The 18,558-nt window shown below is 45.3% G+C and overlaps 3 protein-coding genes across 9 annotated transcripts in view; 1 reads left to right on the top strand and 2 right to left on the bottom strand.

The window, feature by feature from the left end:
• Positions 1-1,233, bottom strand: part of MYH11 (myosin heavy chain 11) — a 54,474-nt gene extending 53,241 nt beyond the window's left edge. For all 3 annotated transcript variants that reach the window (XM_063171949.1, XM_063171950.1, XM_063171951.1), the window contains exon 1: positions 1,082-1,233. The gene's annotated coding sequence lies outside the window, so the exon portion shown is untranslated. The remainder of the gene's footprint in view (positions 1-1,081) is intronic.
• A 5,259-nt stretch (positions 1,234-6,492) lies between these two features.
• On the bottom strand, positions 6,493-10,745 carry CEP20 (centrosomal protein 20). 3 transcript variants are annotated; one of them, XM_063171945.1, is made up of 5 exons: positions 10,695-10,745; positions 10,054-10,251; positions 9,370-9,454; positions 8,410-8,552; positions 6,493-6,927 (listed from the first exon to the last, which is right to left on the bottom strand). In XM_063171945.1, the coding sequence occupies exons 1-5, from the start codon at positions 10,720-10,722 to the stop codon at positions 6,851-6,853; spliced, it is 531 nt and encodes a 176-aa protein (XP_063028015.1). In that variant the 5' UTR covers positions 10,723-10,745; the 3' UTR covers positions 6,493-6,850. The 3 variants fall into 3 exon arrangements, with proteins under 3 accessions (XP_063028015.1, XP_063028016.1, XP_063028018.1); XM_063171946.1 differs by having other exon boundaries at positions 8,410-8,549; XM_063171948.1 differs by lacking the exons at positions 6,493-6,927; positions 8,410-8,552 and having other exon boundaries at positions 9,366-9,454.
• A 3,330-nt stretch (positions 10,746-14,075) lies between these two features.
• The window catches only part of LOC134426715 (multidrug resistance-associated protein 1), a 46,046-nt gene continuing 41,563 nt past the window's right edge, over positions 14,076-18,558 (top strand). For all 3 annotated transcript variants that reach the window (XM_063171943.1, XM_063171942.1, XM_063171944.1), the window contains exon 1: positions 14,076-14,205. In XM_063171943.1, the coding sequence (XP_063028013.1) occupies positions 14,158-14,205 (48 nt within the window). In that variant the 5' untranslated portion in view covers positions 14,076-14,157. The remainder of the gene's footprint in view (positions 14,206-18,558) is intronic.

Below are 18,558 nucleotides of genomic sequence, written 5' to 3'. Positions count from 1 at the left end.
AGAGGCTGGAGGGAAGGGGGGACTTGGGGGTTGAGCCAGTCAGTCTATCCACACAGTCCTGCTGCAAACTGCCTGCCAGGGCAAGGCTGGGAGTGAAGGACAAGGTGGGCTTGTCTTTCAACAAGTGTAGTTTAGAAAAGGTTTTACTGATATGAATGTATGAGATAGTGACAAGCCTTCTGATTTCTCTTATATTGAAAATATCTCATCATGCTTCTTAATTATGCAAACATATATGCCTTTCACATAAGTACCAGCATTTTTATAGGTGTGCATGCACACAGACACAGACACACGCACATATAGGTGAAAGAAGCCCATGAACCTGTGGGATGGTGCTGAAGCTGCTTTCTGCACTGCCATCTACTGTCGCTTTAATTTACTAACGGGAGATTTTCATAAAAGTTTGTTGCTTTATTTTCCATTTTAAAAAAAGGCATGTCACCTTTGAAATTGCTGTAGTTCAGTAAATTGTCAGATTAGTTTTGCTTCAAATTTGTTCCCAGCATATTAAAAGCATACATATGTACTGCTGGGTCATTTATGTAAAAGTGATTCTAATTTTTAAGCACTTTTCCTCTTTAAAGAACAAGTTACTGATGAACTGATTATTTTATTTGGTTGCAATTTCTTTCAGCAGTGCTTTATTAGGACTGAGAGGTCAGGAACCTCAGCAGCTCAGGTTTTTCATTCCCAAATGCCCAAGTGATGGTTCCCTGCAGCAGCTGCCGGGACCACCTGCGCTGCTCTGCACCTTGTGGGCTCCTTCTCTGCAGCCTTTCTGGTGTCTTTCAGGCTGGACCCAGCAATGGCAGTGCCAGCAGTGACCTGAGGCAGGCTAGAACACCTGTGCCCACTGTCAGCATGCACAGTCCCTATGCATTTTAAGCAGAACCCAAGCAGTAACACAACCCAGGACGAATCGCCCGAGCACATCTGAGAGGTCTGTTCCCATGCCCAGGTTAGGGCTCTGGATGTGTTTGCAGAGCAGAGTAAGAGTTAACTTGGCAGAGTCCCCCTCCCAAAGCGTGTGAGCCCCCAGCCCTGTCCCCAGCAGGGACCTGGCCCCCCTGGTACTCACAGGTGTCCAATGGGGGGAGCAGAGTGAGTTGCAGACACAGCCACCAGCCGGGACAGCCCAGTCCTTGCTGCCTTTGCAGCCTCCCTATATAGAGGAGGAGAATCTTGTTAGTGGGGAGGGGCCCTGGAAACCACGTCCTGCTGGAAAATCCTTTTGGTACCTGGCTTGAAAAGCACAGCCTGAGCCAAGGAGCTCGGGGCCTAACCCTGGGCTGTGGCCCCTGCCCCAAGCTACTTTTTAGGGAAGCAAGCTGGTTCTGGCTTTCAAAAAGATGTATGAAAGGGGTGCCCCTAAATCACAAGTTCAGGGTTTCACCCTTTTCCCTGCTGTTTGACAAAGCAGATGGACCTTTAACTCCTTCCTGCCTTGGCAGTATCCCTGCCCCTCATGGCCCTGTGCCTAGAAGGGCAAAGGACAGGTCATGGCCTGTGTGGCACAGGATGTTCCTACCCACTGTCAGTGCATTTTGTTGGAGCTAAGTCTCTGAGTTCAGGGGTTGCTTGGGCAAAGAGGGCTATTCCTAACACAGCAGGACTGTGGCTCTGGGTCTCTCTGTGTTTATGTGACATTTGGAGCCTGGGGCTGGTTTAAGCCTCCTTTGCCCCTGGGAAACGAGAGGGTTGTTTGCCACCTTCCCAGCAGATTTGCCAAAGTTTCTTTCCAGTGTGCAGCTCAGTTCTTGAGAAAGAATTGTAAGTACTTGTTCAAATTTAAGAAATACCTAGAAATACCTCCCTGTGCCCGTAAATGTAGAAGAGAAGTGGTGGAGAGCTGGGGGGGCACACACAGAACAGGGAGCAGCACCGTGTGCTGGCAGCGAGAGCAGGACAGGCAGCTGGGAGCCAGAGCTGCAGGGCTTAGGGACTGCTCTGGTCCTCATCAAACCTTCCTCACACCCCTCAAACCTGCAGTCCCAGCTGTCCCCCCTCCTTCCTCCCCTAGTAGCCAACAGCCTTGTGCAGTAGGACCTGTGGATGGAGATATCCCAAAAAGGGAAAGCTAGGATCCTCTAGGAATTCCCATGGACGTGCCAAATACAAAATACCGAAACAACCCCCTCTCAGCAACAGACTAAATATGGTGTATACCCAAAGGATCAGAGCACAGGCCTGAGTGAAATTATTTCTCTTAACATCAACAGCTCTGTCTTCTCTGGAAAATAAACCCTCCTGGGGAAGATGGATGGGGCTCATATTGGTCTCATCATCTTAAAAAATACCTCTGAGGGGAGGCTGGGCTGAAACCCTCTGCTGTCACTGGGTCAGGAACTTGCAGGTGGGATAGACCTGTAGCCCCTTCTAGTTCTGGCAAGTGGTGAAAAAATCTGGGCAAAGAGGAGAGAGGGAAAGAGCCCTGGGGTTTCTGCTCTGCAACATTTCAGAAATATCAGATGCAGGGTCAAGTTTGGGCCTCAGCTGGAGAAGACCAGATTTGCCAGGGCAGTGACACAGTCCCAGAGGTCACAGACTGTCCTGCCAGAGGAAGGGTTGGTGTCTGCAGAGGTGTGGGGCTGCCACGGAGCCAGGCAGAGCCTTCCAGGACCCAGCAGCGCCATATCAGACCTCTGCATGTGTGACTTTGTTGGAGCAAAGCCAGGGAAATGATCACCACCACATAAATCCAAGAAACTTGTCCTTGTTAGCCAAATGAATGTTCCTCACAGGGCAGGGTAGTTCCCCCATCTTACTTTTTCCCCTGCAGTTTCTTGATTGCAAACTTAGCTTTTAATTAGAAATACAATGAAATGCAAGGGAATCCTCTGAAAAGTATGATCATTTTAACATTCATCAAAGTTATTCTAAGAAGTTCCTTTTAAACACATGCAGCTGTTTCACAAAAGCAGACACATTATAATAGTAGCTTAAAAAGGAGTGGAAATTATTCTGGCTGCTCTGCAAACCCCTGCACATGCAGGCTTGTTGCCCGAGGAGGGAGTTTAACAGCAGCACTGCTGGAGGGTGATATATGATGTGACATTAAACGGAGCTGGAAAGTCCAAAAAAATATTACTGCTTACTGCTGGGACTGAAAGAGTTTCACTCCCAAGCCATGTGGGGTAGGAATTGATGAGTATAAGCATGGCTTCCACCCTTCACTTAAAAGCTAATGTAAGAATATACTAATCTGACAGCCTGCCTGGGGGTTCCTGAAAGTTGTGGTGTTTGCTTTAAACCAAACTTGCCTCTAAATGAAAACTGTGGATTTCCAGAGGATGATGAGTTTGTTACAAGAAAATAAGCTTTGTTTAAACCCCCTTGATTTGTTTATTTATTTGTTTTAATTACTTTTCTAGAAAGAAATAAAGCATTAAGAAGCCTACCCTTAAACATCTCCTTACTGAATTTGCACTGTAAATATTGTACTTGGGGAAAAGAGGACCCAAGAAGGAAAGAAGTGAACTTTTAGCTGCCTTACCATGATGTAACCTGAACACAAGAGAGGGGAAAAAAGAAAAGCACAGATAGTGATGTTAGTTTGTTAAATAAAGCATCAGGTAAGCAATTTTTGTTTTGTTTAAAAATGTTTTTACTCAAGTTTTACCAACTATGTTTCTCCAAGATGACAAATGTAATTAGAACAGGTAATTGTACTGGTGGATTATCCCCTGTGTCAAGCTGTGCCCTTGCAGCAGGAGGGACAGTCTGTGTCCAAGCCAGGACAATCAATCTTGAGAACAGCCTGATGAGGGAAAGCACTCACCAGCTGCTTGGTGTTTGTGCTTCTCGCTGCTGCAGGTGTCAGGTGAAGTGTGTGAGGTGCACAGAGCAGGTCAGAATCAGCTGCTGCTGAAAGGGTGTGTTTGCAAGAGTGAACAAAGCTTTTGGGGTTTCTTTTCCTAAAGGTGATTACCCAGGGCTAATCAGTCCTCCGGAAAACTGATCCAGTGACACCGAGATTGGGAGCCTGACATGGGGGTGCTCAGGAAGGAAAATGTAACTGACTCCTCAGGGGGAGCTGATAAAGCTTCAAAAAATCTCCTCTGTGCAGGACAGAAACTAAAACCTCTCAAACAGTACGGCTGCCCTGCAGTCAAGAGACACAATTTGCTCTCCTTTGAGGGGAGAGCAAAAATTTGGTCTTGAAGAATTTTTTATTTTTAAAACTTGTAGGTTAAGTTCTTCCAAAATGCTTTCCAGATCTGATATCCACACCAGACTTCACTGGCTCCTTGTCACCTTCACTTGTGATAATGTGCTGAGACAACAAACAGCCTCTTTTAATGGCATTCCCTCCATAATGCTCTTGGTTAATGTTCAATCTCCAACAAAACTCACAAATGCATTTTGCTGTTTAAAGACCCTAAACTTCTTTATGCTTGTATTTTTTTTTTATTTTCTGTTGTCAGCAGAAAGAATAAGGGCAGTTAATACAAGACATCCCAGGCTGCAATTATGCAACTTCTGAAGTTAACAAAATAATTTTTGTGTATGCTCACCTAGGTGGCAATTTCTTCTAAAACCTGAACCTGTGACTCTAGGCCTGCGAAATATTTTGATCTAAATATTGATCTCACCTTAAAAGTTTAAGGAATGCTAAGTGCATCCATGTGGGAAAGATTTGCAATTCCTCTTCACCCAGTAACAAGGCAGGCAGTGTGACATTTAGAGGATTTGCTGTATGTCAGCGTCTTGAAAGATACTCTCATATTTCATGTACTGACAAGATAAATGCTAGATGATTAATAATATTATTAGACCAGTATACTTTCATAGACATATTTCAAAGCTTTGTTGTAAATAAACATCACTGGAAATATATTTTAATTTGCCTTTAGTTTGCTTGTACAATGATTATACTTTGAAACAAGAGATTGTTTCTAACCCCCAGATGTGGGCTGTGAGGATATTGGAGAATTAGATGAAATTCAAGTTACACCCAGAGCAAACAGACCAAATTCACCTAGTGTCCAACAGTGTCTGTACAATGGGTGAATCCCCAGAGAAAACAGTCCAAGGATTCCCTTTGTTTCAAATGCATTTTATCTCTGATTTCAGACATACATCTTTACCTCAAAGCTCAGTGAAGGATGCCTTTGTAGCAGCCTCTGCTTTCCTGACTGTGGAGAGAGAGAGGAGCCTGCTGAGCTGTGTGCCTGGGAAAGGGCAGGTACCAAATATCCTTTTGTCTTCTTCAGCCTGGGCAATTTTTTTAAATTTCTATCACCAAAAATGAATTTCCCAGGGACCTCCATGGCACCTGGGCAGCATCTGAATGATCTATGGTGGGAAGACAGAAAGCAGTAGCAGTGGCTTTGCTTACACTGAAACAGTTGCATAGAAGGATTGAGCTTTTGTGTTTTCAGAGCCTTTCTTTGTCCTTGAAAAGACAATTCAGAATCCAAATACACATAACAATTTGATCCACTGTTTCATGGAAAACACAGGTCTAGCACTGAACTTCCAGAAAATCAAATGAAAAATTCAGGGATGGCTCTTCAGCCCAGCAGCTGAAGGTGACAGAGGTGTGAGCACAGAGCACACAGAGATTGCCTTGCCTGATCCAGTGGTCACTGCCACTGCTGCAGGGGACTCACGGATGGATTTGATTGAGGTTTATTTGCAAACACGCGTCCTCCCCTCCTGGCAGCACTCCTGAGACACACACATCAGCCAAGGAGGAGCTGCCAGCACTGCCAGTCACACGGAGGAGATGAGCTCACTGCTGAGGCTTCAGATGGAACTGCAGCCTCTGCAATCCCACATCAGAGTACGGGCTGCTGGGAGAAATAAAAAGTAGCCCTGCAATGCTAACTGGCTCAAATCAAGATAAAGGCAAAATTTCACAGTGTGAAATTCACAACTTGGGGTCCTTCACAAACTGCAGGTTCTCTTCCCCCCTCCACAGTACCATTTATCTAACAACAAAGGTTTCTAAGGACCTGACTCTAGAGATTTATTTATACAAAACTCCTCTCAGTACCACTGGATATATTTAAAATTTATGCATTTTGGTAAAATGAGAAGAGAAAAAAATAGATGTTATTTTTTTATGTATCCCTGCAAGTTTGGCTTTTAAAATAAATTACCATTTCAAAACATGTAAATATCTCAGCTAAAAAAGAGTTCTGGGAATCAGTTATCTACTATCAACTTTATTTTTAGCTTTGCCCAACTTAGAGTTTCATGCTGTTTGGGAAAAAACCCCAGAAGTTCCTTCGCCTCCCATATACCCAGTGTTACACTGCACAATTTATAGCAACTCCAGATGGAAAAAGCTTACCCTTGTTTGTTTGCTGGAATGAAGATAAATATAGTCCCCATTTCTGGAGAACTAAAAACAACTATCCCTCTAAATCCCTTCAATTCTTCTATTAGAATTTCTTTTCCCTTACTTATCTGAAAGTTGCAGCTTCTTTTTAAAAAGAATGATTAAAATGTTTAGTTTGAACACTCTCAAAATACCACACAGAATAAAACTGAAAAATTTTATTCAGAAACACAGGAAAAACACACAAAGATATAAATGTAAGAATTATAAGTTATTATATAAAAATTTATTGGATAAACTCAGTATATTCAGGTGCAATTCTGGACACAGGATTCACTAATGTGAGTTCCTATACAGTCTTCCTTCTATCAGCACTGGGGAAAGAGAGCTTTGCTAACATTTTTAAATTGACAGTAAGCATGACCTTGTCATCCTGTCTCATGAGTAGATGGTACAAGCTAAAATGGTCCCACTGGATTTATTGGAGAAATGTATTAAATGAAGAATGTCCTAAATTAAATCTGACAGACCTTGAAATGAGAAATTAGAAAATGAAAGATATCATCTCTTTATACTTTGTAAAATAAGAGGCTCTTCGATGCTCGTGCCAGCCATCCTTCCTGGTTCTGGAATTCTGTCTGAAAATGAAACACAGACAAAAATACTCTCATGATCTGAAGCTCCAATGCCTGTTATCTTCTATTACCAACTTGGATGCACAATATCATTATAGGGGATGTAGGAAATTTTACAGATTAATGTTTCCATGCAGCTGTAGGAGATAAACACTGTATTTCACACCTTTTCTCAGGATCCCCAGTCTGCTGGGATACTCATACATCTAAATAAACAAGGTAATTTCTAAAGTGAAAAGCAAGTTAGATGTTAAATAAGAGACTTGGCAGGATGAGTTTATGAATAGACTTGATTACCTGAATATGCAGCCTAATGAAGAGTAGGATAATTAGTATTTTAAACCCAATGCCTTTAGGTCTCTACTAACATACTCCTCAAACACATGCAGATAGTAATTTCAGAATGTATTTACTTAAAGGTTCAAAGCCTTAAAAATGTAAGTTTTTGCTTAGTTCTAAAAAAGCAATGTGCTGTTGTGTCTCATGATTGATCCTGAGTTCTGTAACTAACAGTAACCAATTAAATCTCCACGTGAAGTTATATTGGAGTCAACAGGGCAGGGTGACCCTGCAGAGTCAGCAGAAACAAAAGTTACTTTAAAAACAATTCTCCTATACACTCAGTTTGTTTTAAAAATGAAGAATTTCTGATAGGATAATTGTTTTCTAACAGAGGTAATTTATAGTAGTTTTGCTATGGAAATTTTGTTTCTTCAGCCCCCTCTTCTGGCAGAAGAAAAACATCATTGTCTCAATGAATTAACTGTTTAAAAACTGTTAGTACTTCTCACCCTTTTTAGATGTCAGTAAGATCTCAGGCTTCATACTTTTGAAATTTTTGGATACAAACCAGACAGTTCACAGTATTAACAGGAGAGTAATAAATCTGCACAGTAAAAAATGAAGCAATATGCCCAGCAGTCTCTTTGAAGGAAAAAGCTGGGCCAATGAACTTTTTCATTCTCTAGCTTGGGTGGTATTCATTGTAAGCAGTCCAAAAGCAGACCAGAAAAGGCAAGTAAGATTTAGCAGTGTTTACTGTAGAGCAATGAACTTTGGGCTTAACCTTTGTGGCAAATAGGATCTGAATTATGTTCTCAGAAAAGGTTTATGCCCATGTAAAGAACTGACAGCTGAAGAGTTAAGAACTTTCTATAGAAATTGGGTTAGACCAGATAAGAAACAGAGATATGCCCATTTTTAAATATATTTTATTGAGAATTTAGGTTAAAATATTGTGCTGAATTCCCAGTATAGTGAAACTGTCTCTAGCTGACCCTTTTCAAGTTTATAATAATATAAGGGAGCACAATTTGGCCAGCTGAACTTTTAGGGAAAAGGCATTTGGTGTCAGATGAAAGCACTCCTTGCACAGAGGAGGAGGCACACAGTGTCCAGCTGCATGGTTATGCTATTATAGACATATCCATGCTCTAGGAAATCTGGTCACAGATAAAAGTTCTGCAAAAATAACAATGCACACACCTTTTTGATTTCTCTCAGCAAGTGGTTTGCCAAGGTTCTGCTTTGGATAATTCAGCAAGGATGCTTTTGGAAGGATATTCTGGGTACTTTCTTCTTTACCAGCATGTAAGAAATGAGAGAGAATTCCATACAGGAGAGGTCTGCTTAAGGGAGAAATTCAAAAGTAGTCTCTAAAGTCTATGAAATACTGAGCATTAAAAATACACCCTTCCCCCAGGACTTCTTAGATCTTAATATTTACTTCTAAAATATGTACCTATGTCTTTAATGACTTAAAACCCATCCAAGTACCATTACGTAAATAAGCACAGACCTAAGCTCCTCTTGAGCACCAACACTGCCCTAAAAAGCTCAGACTAAGAGACACTCCCCACTGAACTTCAGCTCCCCTGGCAGGTGAAGAACTGGAGTGTGTTCAGCACAGATGCACACTCTCACCCATGCATCAGAAGGATCCACACACTCACAACAGATCAGACTTTGGTGGGCCAGTCCACCATGGCACATCTCAAACCTGGCTCTTCCTAAGCACTGACAGGTTCAGACAGCACAAGCACAGAGGGTGCTGAACGTGTCTGAACCTGCCTCAGGTCATTAATGCAGTTTTATTGCAGCACTCTGATTTTATATCTGATCTTTCTATTGCTCCACACAGCAACTCACAGATATGCAAAGAGCAGATCTGCTTTCTGTAGACTGTACTGGTAAGAGAGTTGTGTTTTGGTGCACAAGGGCACTCTGGGGAACGCCACAGTGTTGGCAGAATGCAGTGTTAGTTTGGAGTATGCCTGAACACAGCCCCATGTTTGGCATCCTGAAGCTAAATCCAGCATTTGAGAACATACGTGGGAGCAGCCACATTTTAATTACTGAGAACATCTATATGTGTTTTATAATTACACTAAAGAGAAAAATATAGTGGCATACAGAATATACTGTGATTCCAAAATTCCTCCTTACACTGATTTTCCGCTTGCATCTTCAACTATATTCAGCTCTTTGGTAAGAAACTGTCTATCCAAGGGCACTTCAGGCTGGCCGGATTCTGGAAAACAAAATCCCTGGATCTTAAGACCGGTAAGAAAAATGTCACAAATTAATAGAAGACTTCAAAAGATCATGAGAGCACATACCTCCCTTTTAGACTATTAATAAGTAACAGTGTATTGTAATTCAGGGAACTCACTTAAGCATTAGTGATTCATACAGGTATAATTTACAATAGCACATTACAGTTTTTATCTTCACTCTTAAAGAATGTAAGAAAAATATTAAAGAAGTTTTACAGTATAAAGATAAATTCATCAGGCAAACAACTCTTTCTCTAAACTACTACTCTCAGGCATGTCAAGAAATTTGAGTTTGCAGGCTGTTATCAAGTTTTCTTGCCTTTGCATCAACTACTGTGCCAAACAATTTACCTCAAGTGTAAAGGAGAAGAGAGTACGTTTTCTTGAAAACGAATGGAGTGATTTGGCTAAATGCTGCAAGTAGAGCTGTGGAGAGGTTGTTTGTACCCCGTTAATTCCCAAGACAAGATTATGCAGCTTGTCACACTTACTGACTCCATAATATCAATGGAATTATTTAACTAAACAATCACTGATTATTATTACAGCGATAAGACAAATTCATGGCCAATACCTGCCATCAGAACAGATGCTGAGTATTTATACTTGTTGTACTCCAGGTATTCCCGAATGAGCTCATTGATCAGCAGGTTCTCCCGGGACAGCGTGGGCCGCGGCTCGCTCTGGTCATCCAGGGCATTGAACACCTCAGCTCTGATCCTCGCTTTGATTTGGGCAAGAGCTCCTCTTTTTTCCAGTGTGTCCTTTAGAACTACCACCATAAAAAGGCGCGTTAATTTAAAGCCGAACGCATTCCAGGAGCAGCAGCAGCATTAATTAGCCCCGATACAAACGGAGCTCTGGCGTGTGCCAGCGCCACAGCGATAAGGTATCGCCACCTGTGCACGTGCCAGGACCCACCAGCCAGGCACGTCCCAGATAAAACTCAGCCTTCAGAAAAGTCACAAATACAATTTTTTATTTTTTTAGTCGCAAGCATACATTCTGGCAACTTAAGAAACAGGATGTTACTGCACCAATACTGAAATATACGGAAATATACAGCCCGCAGTACATGACGGGGGGGCAGTGCCAAGGGACGGGGGCCCCATGAGCGCCCGCGGCAGCTCTGAGACCCATCCGGGTGGCCGCGAAAGGCCGCTCCACGCTCCTGCCCTCCCGGCAGCCCGAGACATCCCCGGCCCCGGCCCCGACCTGCTTTGAGCTCCGCCACCGTCGCCATGGCCGCCGGTACCCGAATGGCGCCGTGCGCACTGCGCAGGCGCGGAGCCGGGCGGCGGGAGCTCCCTGAGGGAGCTGCGCGGGGCCGAGAGATCACTGAGGGGACGGAGCGGGGCCGGGCAGGAGCTCCCTGAGGGAACAGAGCGGGGCCGGGCAGGAGCTCCCTGAGGGGACAGAGCGGGGCCGAGTGGTGGGAGCGTCCTGAGGGAACAGAGCGGGGCCGAGAGATCACTGAGGGGACAGAGCGGGGCCGGGCAGGAGCTCCCTGAGGGGACAGAGCGGGGCCGAGTGGTGGGAGCGTCCTGAGGGAACAGAGCGGGGCCGGGAGCTCCCTCAGGGGACAGCGCAGCTCCCGTCCGGCCGCTCAGGGAGCGGAGCCCCGGGGGATCCCTCTGCTGCCAGCGGCCCCCGGGCCGGGTCGTGCCGGGATAGAATAACCAGCATCAGCAGCGCCTCCGTGCTGTCCGTGGAGCTACCGCTCGGTGTCTCCTGCTGTCCAGCTCCGTCAGCTGGGCGCAGTGTCAGGGGTGCCACGCTTTCTCCTTCTGTAATTTCAGAGGTTGGCAAAAATCGGGGAAGGAAGCATGGAAAATGAGCGAGAATTTCTTCCATGTGTGCAGCGGGGGAGTTCTGCACGGAGGCCCTGACAGATGTACTGTTGATTAAAAAGACTCGCCAAAGCTGAGCTTCTAATGAGAAGGACTTGCCAAAATGTAACTGTATACGGGGTGTTTTGCAAGCCTGAGGATCCCTGGCGTGACTGGAGGCTTGTGTGCGTGCTCCGTGTTGCTGGGATGAGTCAAGAGTGTTTATTCTGTCAATGCATGAAGCATTTCCCAAAGGAAATGCAGCCGGGGTGGGTGAACAAACTGGATTTGCTATTGTCTGCCGGGGCTTGAAGGAAAATGTGAGTTGTCTTAGGCAGTAAAGGCTAAGACAAGGCTTATGTCTGGGAGTTGGGGAGTTTGTTAGGATTGTTTTGTTTTGTTTGGTTTTACATTTCCTCTCAAAGCAAATATTTATATGACAGTCTTCCAAAGCCTCTCTGGTAGAGGTCAATAAATAAAATTTAGGAAAATCAGAAGTGGTGGTGAAGTCATTGTGTTTCCTTAGCCCAGCAGTCGCCGACAGTGAGTCAGAGCAGTGCTTGCCCCATGGCCACCCTGAGCCCGCTGCCCGGATCCCCAGGGCGACTCCAGGGACAAACAGCTGCTTATGTTTAATGTTACGGCATTTTCAGTCTAAACATGTTTCTCTGCATCCTTCCAAACTTCTCCATTACTTTATGAGTCACTTTTCCATCACACCTGATTTCTCGTTGATAAGTTCTTGCAGTTTTCCACACTGCTTCAGTTTTGTGTGCTGCTTCAATTTGTATTCTACCAAAAAAATAATATAGAATTTTGTGTAGTTCTTTTTTCTGCTTACAAGGGAATCTCCCTTTTAGACAAGATTTCAGTTTCTATTTGTTGTATTAATCTGTGTGTTAAAAGATACTGTTTACAACAATGGTTTGTGAAATCTATGTTCAGTGACTTTCTGGTACTCTGAGATTTGATTCTGTATTTCTGCAAGTTTGGCCTTGTGTCAGCTCTAGTTTTTCTCCTCCACAGAAAATATTCTGTTACATTTTTTTCCTGAACTCTTTGGCTTCCTCTCACATTAATTATTTACTCTGTATTTTGATCATGTTTTGGTTTACAAGGAAATAAAATTAATTAGAAGAGAACTAGTTTGATGTGGAAATCCAAGAATAATTTTTTGAGGAGAAACATCATTGACATGAAGCATGGCAATTGTGACATTGGGACAGTCTGGGACTGAAAGAAAAGTATTTGGAATGTGAAACTTAAATTTTGTTAGTTTTTTAGCTTACAGTAAACATGTGGGTAAAAAATGTATCTTTCTAGACACTCCTTACTTCATGCTTATTTACTTTTGGATATAAAAATAAAGGGAATCATACTTGAACATTTAGCTGTTCTCTTGCAATGCTATAAAGATTTTAACATTATATGAATTAAGGTATGGGTTAAACTGACAAACTCCTAGGACTTCTGACACCCAATGTGTGTGGTTTGATCTTTCTGTGAAGATTCTGCTCCGCTCATCAGCGCAGACGGGAGCTGGGCGGGCTGGACTCAGCTGCTGCTGCTCTTCCACCTGACACCCTGAGAATGCAGGATCCAGGGGGACAGAGCAGAAATATTGCAGCCAGATGGACAATCTGGCCACCACTAGCACAGCTCTGAAACTGCAGCTCTGCAAGGGCAGGTGAATAAAGAAGCAGTCTGTGATATATTTTTTGTGTGTGCGATTCTTGCTTTCAAGTTACACATTAAACAAACAAGACCTGTCTCTTTTTAACAATTTTGTCTGTTACCATGATTGCTCTGGATGGACAAGAACATTTAAAATTGAGGTTTGTGTGATTAAAGATTTCAGATATTACTGTAGGGTACTATGTAACCGCCCTGCTATTTCCTGCAGCATGTAATGCCATTCCTACATATGTACCACCATACTCTAGCTGGGCTATTCTGGTACAGTAGTCAGGCGAGCTGACTGCGGATTTAACTGGTGCATTTTAAATAGGATGTAAAGACACCGTGAGAGACAACCCAATGCAACCACATGGCTGTGCAGTCAGCTCAGCTACTGCATATTTTGATGCAAACCTGGTTGTGGACGAAGTTGTTTTGGTTCTGTTCGTGCTAGTCAACTTGAACTAGTCAAGGACACTGAAACCAGTACAGCTGGTTCACGCTGAGAAGTCAACTATCTGAAGGTGAGCTTAGGCTTTCCCTGGGGCCTTCCCCTAGGATCCTGCGGGGCCTGGGTGCCAGCGGGGCACTGCGGTGCCTCTCCCCGGGGAACACGTGGGGACTCTGTTCCCAGGGGCCGGAGCAGCGCCTCGGAGAAGGCGATACCGTCATGCCCATCGCTGGCTCCGGCCCAGCCCGGCGGGCAGGTGCGGGTGCGAGGCGCAGGGCCCTGGAGGCTGCTGGGGCAGCAGAGCCGGGCAGGCGGGCGCGCCCGCGGGGCTCCGGGGGCAGCGATTCCGCCCCGGCTACGCTGCCGGGGGCGCGGGGCATTTCTGCGCTGTACAAAGGCACGCGTCGCGCTCCGGCCGAGGCTCCTGGGCCCGCCGCCCGCCCCGATGCGGAGGCGTTGGTGGCCCCGCGGGCCGCGCCCAGGCCGGCGTTGCGGGCGCACCCGCGGTGCCGCACGCGGCGCTGACGGGCCGGCCCTGCCCGCCCAGGCGGGGCCGCGCAGCGCGGGCGGCGGCGGCCGGGGCTCGGCATCCCCGTGACGCGGAGCCAATCAGGGCCCCGAGCTGCCGCTGCCGGCCCAGCCCCGCCCGCCGCCGCTCGGCCGGAGAGCTGAGGACGGGAAAGCTCTGCCGCGGCAGCGTGCGGTCACTTCGCCGCGCTCCATGGGGATCGAGAGCTTCTGCAGCGCGGACGCTTCCGAGCCCTTCTGGGTGAGCGGCGCCATGGGGCCGGGTGCGGCTCGGCTCGGCGGCTGCCGGTGTCTGCACGGAGGGATGGCGGGGAGCCGGGTGGGGCTTGGGTGGTGACGGAGCCCGAGGGGCTGCGCCCGGCAGAGGGGAGCGGGAGCCGGCGGTGCAGGCGCTCTCCGGCAGAGCGCGGGTGCTGCGGTGCGCCCCGGCCGTGCGGGGTGTGAGCTCCGGCGCGGAGCGGCCGCGGGCCGGCGGGGCCGGGCCGGGCTGGGCCGTGCTGTGCCGGCCGCTCGTGGTCTCCGCCTGGGCGCGGTGTCCCCACGGCCGGGTCGCGGAGCGGGCGCGCCTCGTGTGCGGGGCTTCCGGCAGGGGGATGCTTGGAGGGGAACTGGCCAGGGGGTGCCTGCCCGGCGCTGGGAACGAGCTCCGAGTGCCGGGACAGGGCTCTGCCCACGCATTCGCCGCTCGCTGCGTTCCTCGGGGCGTGCGGGTAACAACAATAACGGTGTCTGACGGCTGCCCGCACTCGAGAGCGGCTGGACGAGGCACGGAGCAGCGCTTCCAGCAGCTCTATCGCACCTTTTACAGCAGTATTTTGGCTCTTCCTTAGCGAAGAGTGGTGAGCGCAGGTGCTGTGCTGTGCTGTGCGTGACCTGGGCACAGGTGAGCGGTGCGGGCACGGTGCGGTGCTTCTCGCTCGGCTGAGACTCGGGTTCCTGTGCGAGGACACGCCGGTCCTGGAGCAGCACCGGAGGGAAAATTCATCTCAGGAGCAAACTGGTTGCGTGTAGAAGGAGGTTGCGTGGAGGAAGGGAAGAGCTGGAAGTTAGGAAAATAAATCTGGAGTGAGAGCTACTGAAGTCAACATAAGAAGAGAACTACTTGTGTATTCATCACATGTTTGCCAAATAGTTTTGAGCTAATGAGCTGCCTTAGTAGTGAAAAAATAAAACAGAATCAGATGTCTCAATAAATACCATTGTACTATTTATCTCAAGAACAATTAGGATATTACTGAGTAGTTATCATCATGTTAAAATCATCATGTTAAAATCAAGACTAAGACAATTAGTTTTTTTCAGCTGATCAGAAGTGACTGCTAACTTGCTTTTATATTGCTTATACTAATATCTCTTTTCTGCTGTTTCTCAGGTTTCTCAGAACTGCCTTAATTATGAACTGTCATTATACATATTTTTTTTCTCTTCCCTAGAATGAGACTTTTCATTTGAAGGGCTTAGGGGAATGCATGTTTCAGAATGAGTTTACGGAGAAACTGACTGGAGAGAATAGTAGGATTGTGACAAAGAGCTGCCCGCTCATTCTTTGAGCTGTGAAATTGTAACATCAGGTAGGCACAAGAGAAGTTGTGCCACACATAGGAAGTTGGAAGCAACCAGTTTATATAGGATTTTTCACAGCAGATTCTTTTATTACTAAAACTGTTCTCATGTTTATAATAGCCATTTCTGGTATTTTTGTAAAAAACTACTCCATACATTTTTTCCCACTAATTGCATTGATTCGCAGTGTTTGGGATTTGACATCCTTCTCCAAATCATATGGAGTCTGCCTTTCATTTCTTGCAGCTAAAGATCCTGTGGTTGTTTGATTTCTGGGCTCTTCTGATCCTGCAGAAGAATAATTGTGCATTTGAGTGAGGGTTAGATATGCCTGGAAAAAACTTCCTTCATGCTGACCTTGTCTTCACAAGTAACACTCTGTTTCCTCTTTGTTGCATCATTCCCAGTAGGGGAGAGTAGAAATGCCAGTTTGGGTGCCTTTGGCTACTCTGGCTGCTGCTTTTTCTGACATTTCCATTATTGCTGCTCTTTAAAGCTGAAGCTGTAGTGGATTTTCAGAAATTGTCTAAGTATATGCAGAGTTTAGTGGGCTTTTAGGTATGTCCTGTGGTTGGGCTGCTGTTCTTCCTGGCTTCTGAACAGCACTCCTGTGCTTCTCAGAGCTGGATGATAGCTGGATACACAGTGGCACATGTTATTGCATTCTTGTGGTGGCTGCATCAGCTGTTTTGGTCCTGGAGCCTTGTAGTGGAGCTGAGGGATTTCTGGCAAACTCGGCTTCAAGGAGATGATGCGTTTTCTGTCAAAGGTGATCCTGAGTTATGGGCAGGTCAGTTTTAAATTGTGGGGGAGACTGTGGCTGAAAGGACCTAATGAACCCTTAAAACTGTGTGCTAATCTTCTTAGGCTTTGCTGGCCAGGATTTTTCTTGTTTGCACGCCCAAGGAATGTTATTGTTGAAAGTTCTTGTCTGAGAATTAAACAGATTGGTTTTATTTAATACTTACTCTGCAAGGTCAGGAACCCAAGGAAGACTGCCATCTTCATGATGTTTTTTCCTTTCCTTTCTCACTGTCTCACCTCTGTGGCCCTACTTATTGCAGCACAGCAACAAGTTGTCCTGGGATTCCTGTTGGGAAGGGTGGGTACTAACAAATCGTGAAGCTACTGCTTAGCTCTAATTGCAATTCTACTGTTTCTAAGACCTACCTTTTACAACTTTCCCAAAGCCTTCTGAATTTAAGGATTCCCATACTACTCAGTGTGTTAACTGTGCTATCAGATTTTACTGTATATAGTTCTCTTACAGAACTTTACTGCATCTTGCTTCCTTTAGACTCCCTTTTTGGACAAGTACAGTTAATCCTTGCTTGCTCTACCATCACTGAGTGTCTTGGAACGAATATTCCATCCATAATATAAAGAAAGGTACAGCTTGCAAGATGAAGTTACTGTTTACTGATAGTTGTTGATGACAATAAAAGCTTGAAAAAAGTAGTGCACTACTAGCATTCCAGTTCAGTGAATTTAAGGGCCCGTTCAAGCTGTAAAACTTTGTGACCTGACACACTGAGATAGCTTTGGCTAGAATATCAGTGCTGTCTGAGCACAGCCTGCCTTGTTTCAATAGCAGCACACAGAGAGGCAGAGGTGAAGCAGGGTGAGGAGCACTGGTTCCAGGTAAGCAGGATAAATGTCCCAGCAGATGTAGAACTCACTGTACACGCTGGCCTCCTGACCTGCCTGTCTGGAGAGAGCAGCACATGCATAGTCTCAGTGCATGTGCATTTTGAAATAATCTATTTTTTCTTTGAATAAAACCTTGGTTTCATTTTTTTTCAGAGCTTGTAAACTCTGTGGTATCATGCTTAGAGAAGTCTTTTCATGTTTGAAATTGCTAAAGGAAGAGGTTAACAGTTTATGTGATACTTTGAGATTTCAAAACTCACAGTAGGGTTTTATGAAAAAGAAGTGTGAAATATGCATCTGAAAATTTCGAGTTTCTTGTTAATACTTAGGGGAATGTGACATAAATGGTTTGTATAAATATAAGTTCCTATCGTGTTGTTCACAGGCAGACACTTTGTTTTTTTAAGTTAATTTCAATAGAAGTTCTTTATTTCAATGGAAATTTAGCAGAATTTTTTTCCAGTTTTTTAGTTGGGCTTTTTGTTGTTGAGAAATGATTGAAAGTGAGTCATTACATTCACTCCTAGGAGAAAAGCAAGTTTAGAGATTCTCTGTTTTGTTTTGAAAATCCTATAATGATTCAAGCTGTAAACCCTGGCCTGTTTCTTCCCTGTTTGTTCAGAAGCTTTTATGAAGCTTCTTCACTGTTAGTAAAGAAGTGGTATCCATACACTGTGTCAGATTTAGCTCTTTTTGTGTGAAAACAAACTACAGAAGAACAGACTGGGTGAGTGAAGGTGAGGCAGAGCCTCATACACAAAATCTAGGGACCAGCTGGGAGGGGTTGGGCTTTGCTTCCTTTGCCATTGTGCAGAGTTCTGGCTGAGGCTTTTGGGCGTGTTTGTCTGCCTAAATAAAAGTGTTTTCTTAGTGTTTGTCAAAGAGGTTTTGTATTTGGTTGACCTTGTTGTAGTGGGAGAGATCCATAATGTAGCTCGATAGAATTTTATTAAGAAAAAAAAAGTATTAATATTCTTTAATGCATTGCGGTTATAAACTGACATTTGTGAAGCGATACTGTGTGACACAAACAGCTGCTGTGCTTATGTTATTTATGAAGACACTGGTAGTTTTACCAAAATAGACTTCTGAAGAAAAACCAGTCTTCTGAAGAAAAACCAGTCTTCTTATGTAAGGAGCAATTTCGTGAAGTTCTGAAGATCTGTGGCTGTCACACATCAGATAGGCAGTAAATTGGCACAGCTCTCGGAGCCCTGCAGCTCTTTCTCTGCGATATGTCTTTAGTGCTCTTCTGTGTTTGTGGCAAGCTGGGGAGGGACTTGGAGGTGCTGTGGGAGGGTCCTGGGTGAGCCTGGTAAAAGCCATGAGTTTAGTCTCTGCTGAAGAGTGTGCAGGTCACAAAATGCTCATAGTCACTGAC

The sequence above is a fragment of the Melospiza melodia genome, chromosome 18, assembly GCF_035770615.1.
Source record: "Melospiza melodia melodia isolate bMelMel2 chromosome 18, bMelMel2.pri, whole genome shotgun sequence".
Classification (NCBI taxonomy): domain Eukaryota; kingdom Metazoa; phylum Chordata; class Aves; order Passeriformes; family Passerellidae; genus Melospiza; species Melospiza melodia.
Note: the sequence above shows the minus strand (reverse complement) of the source record. Positions and strands in the feature narration are given on the sequence as shown.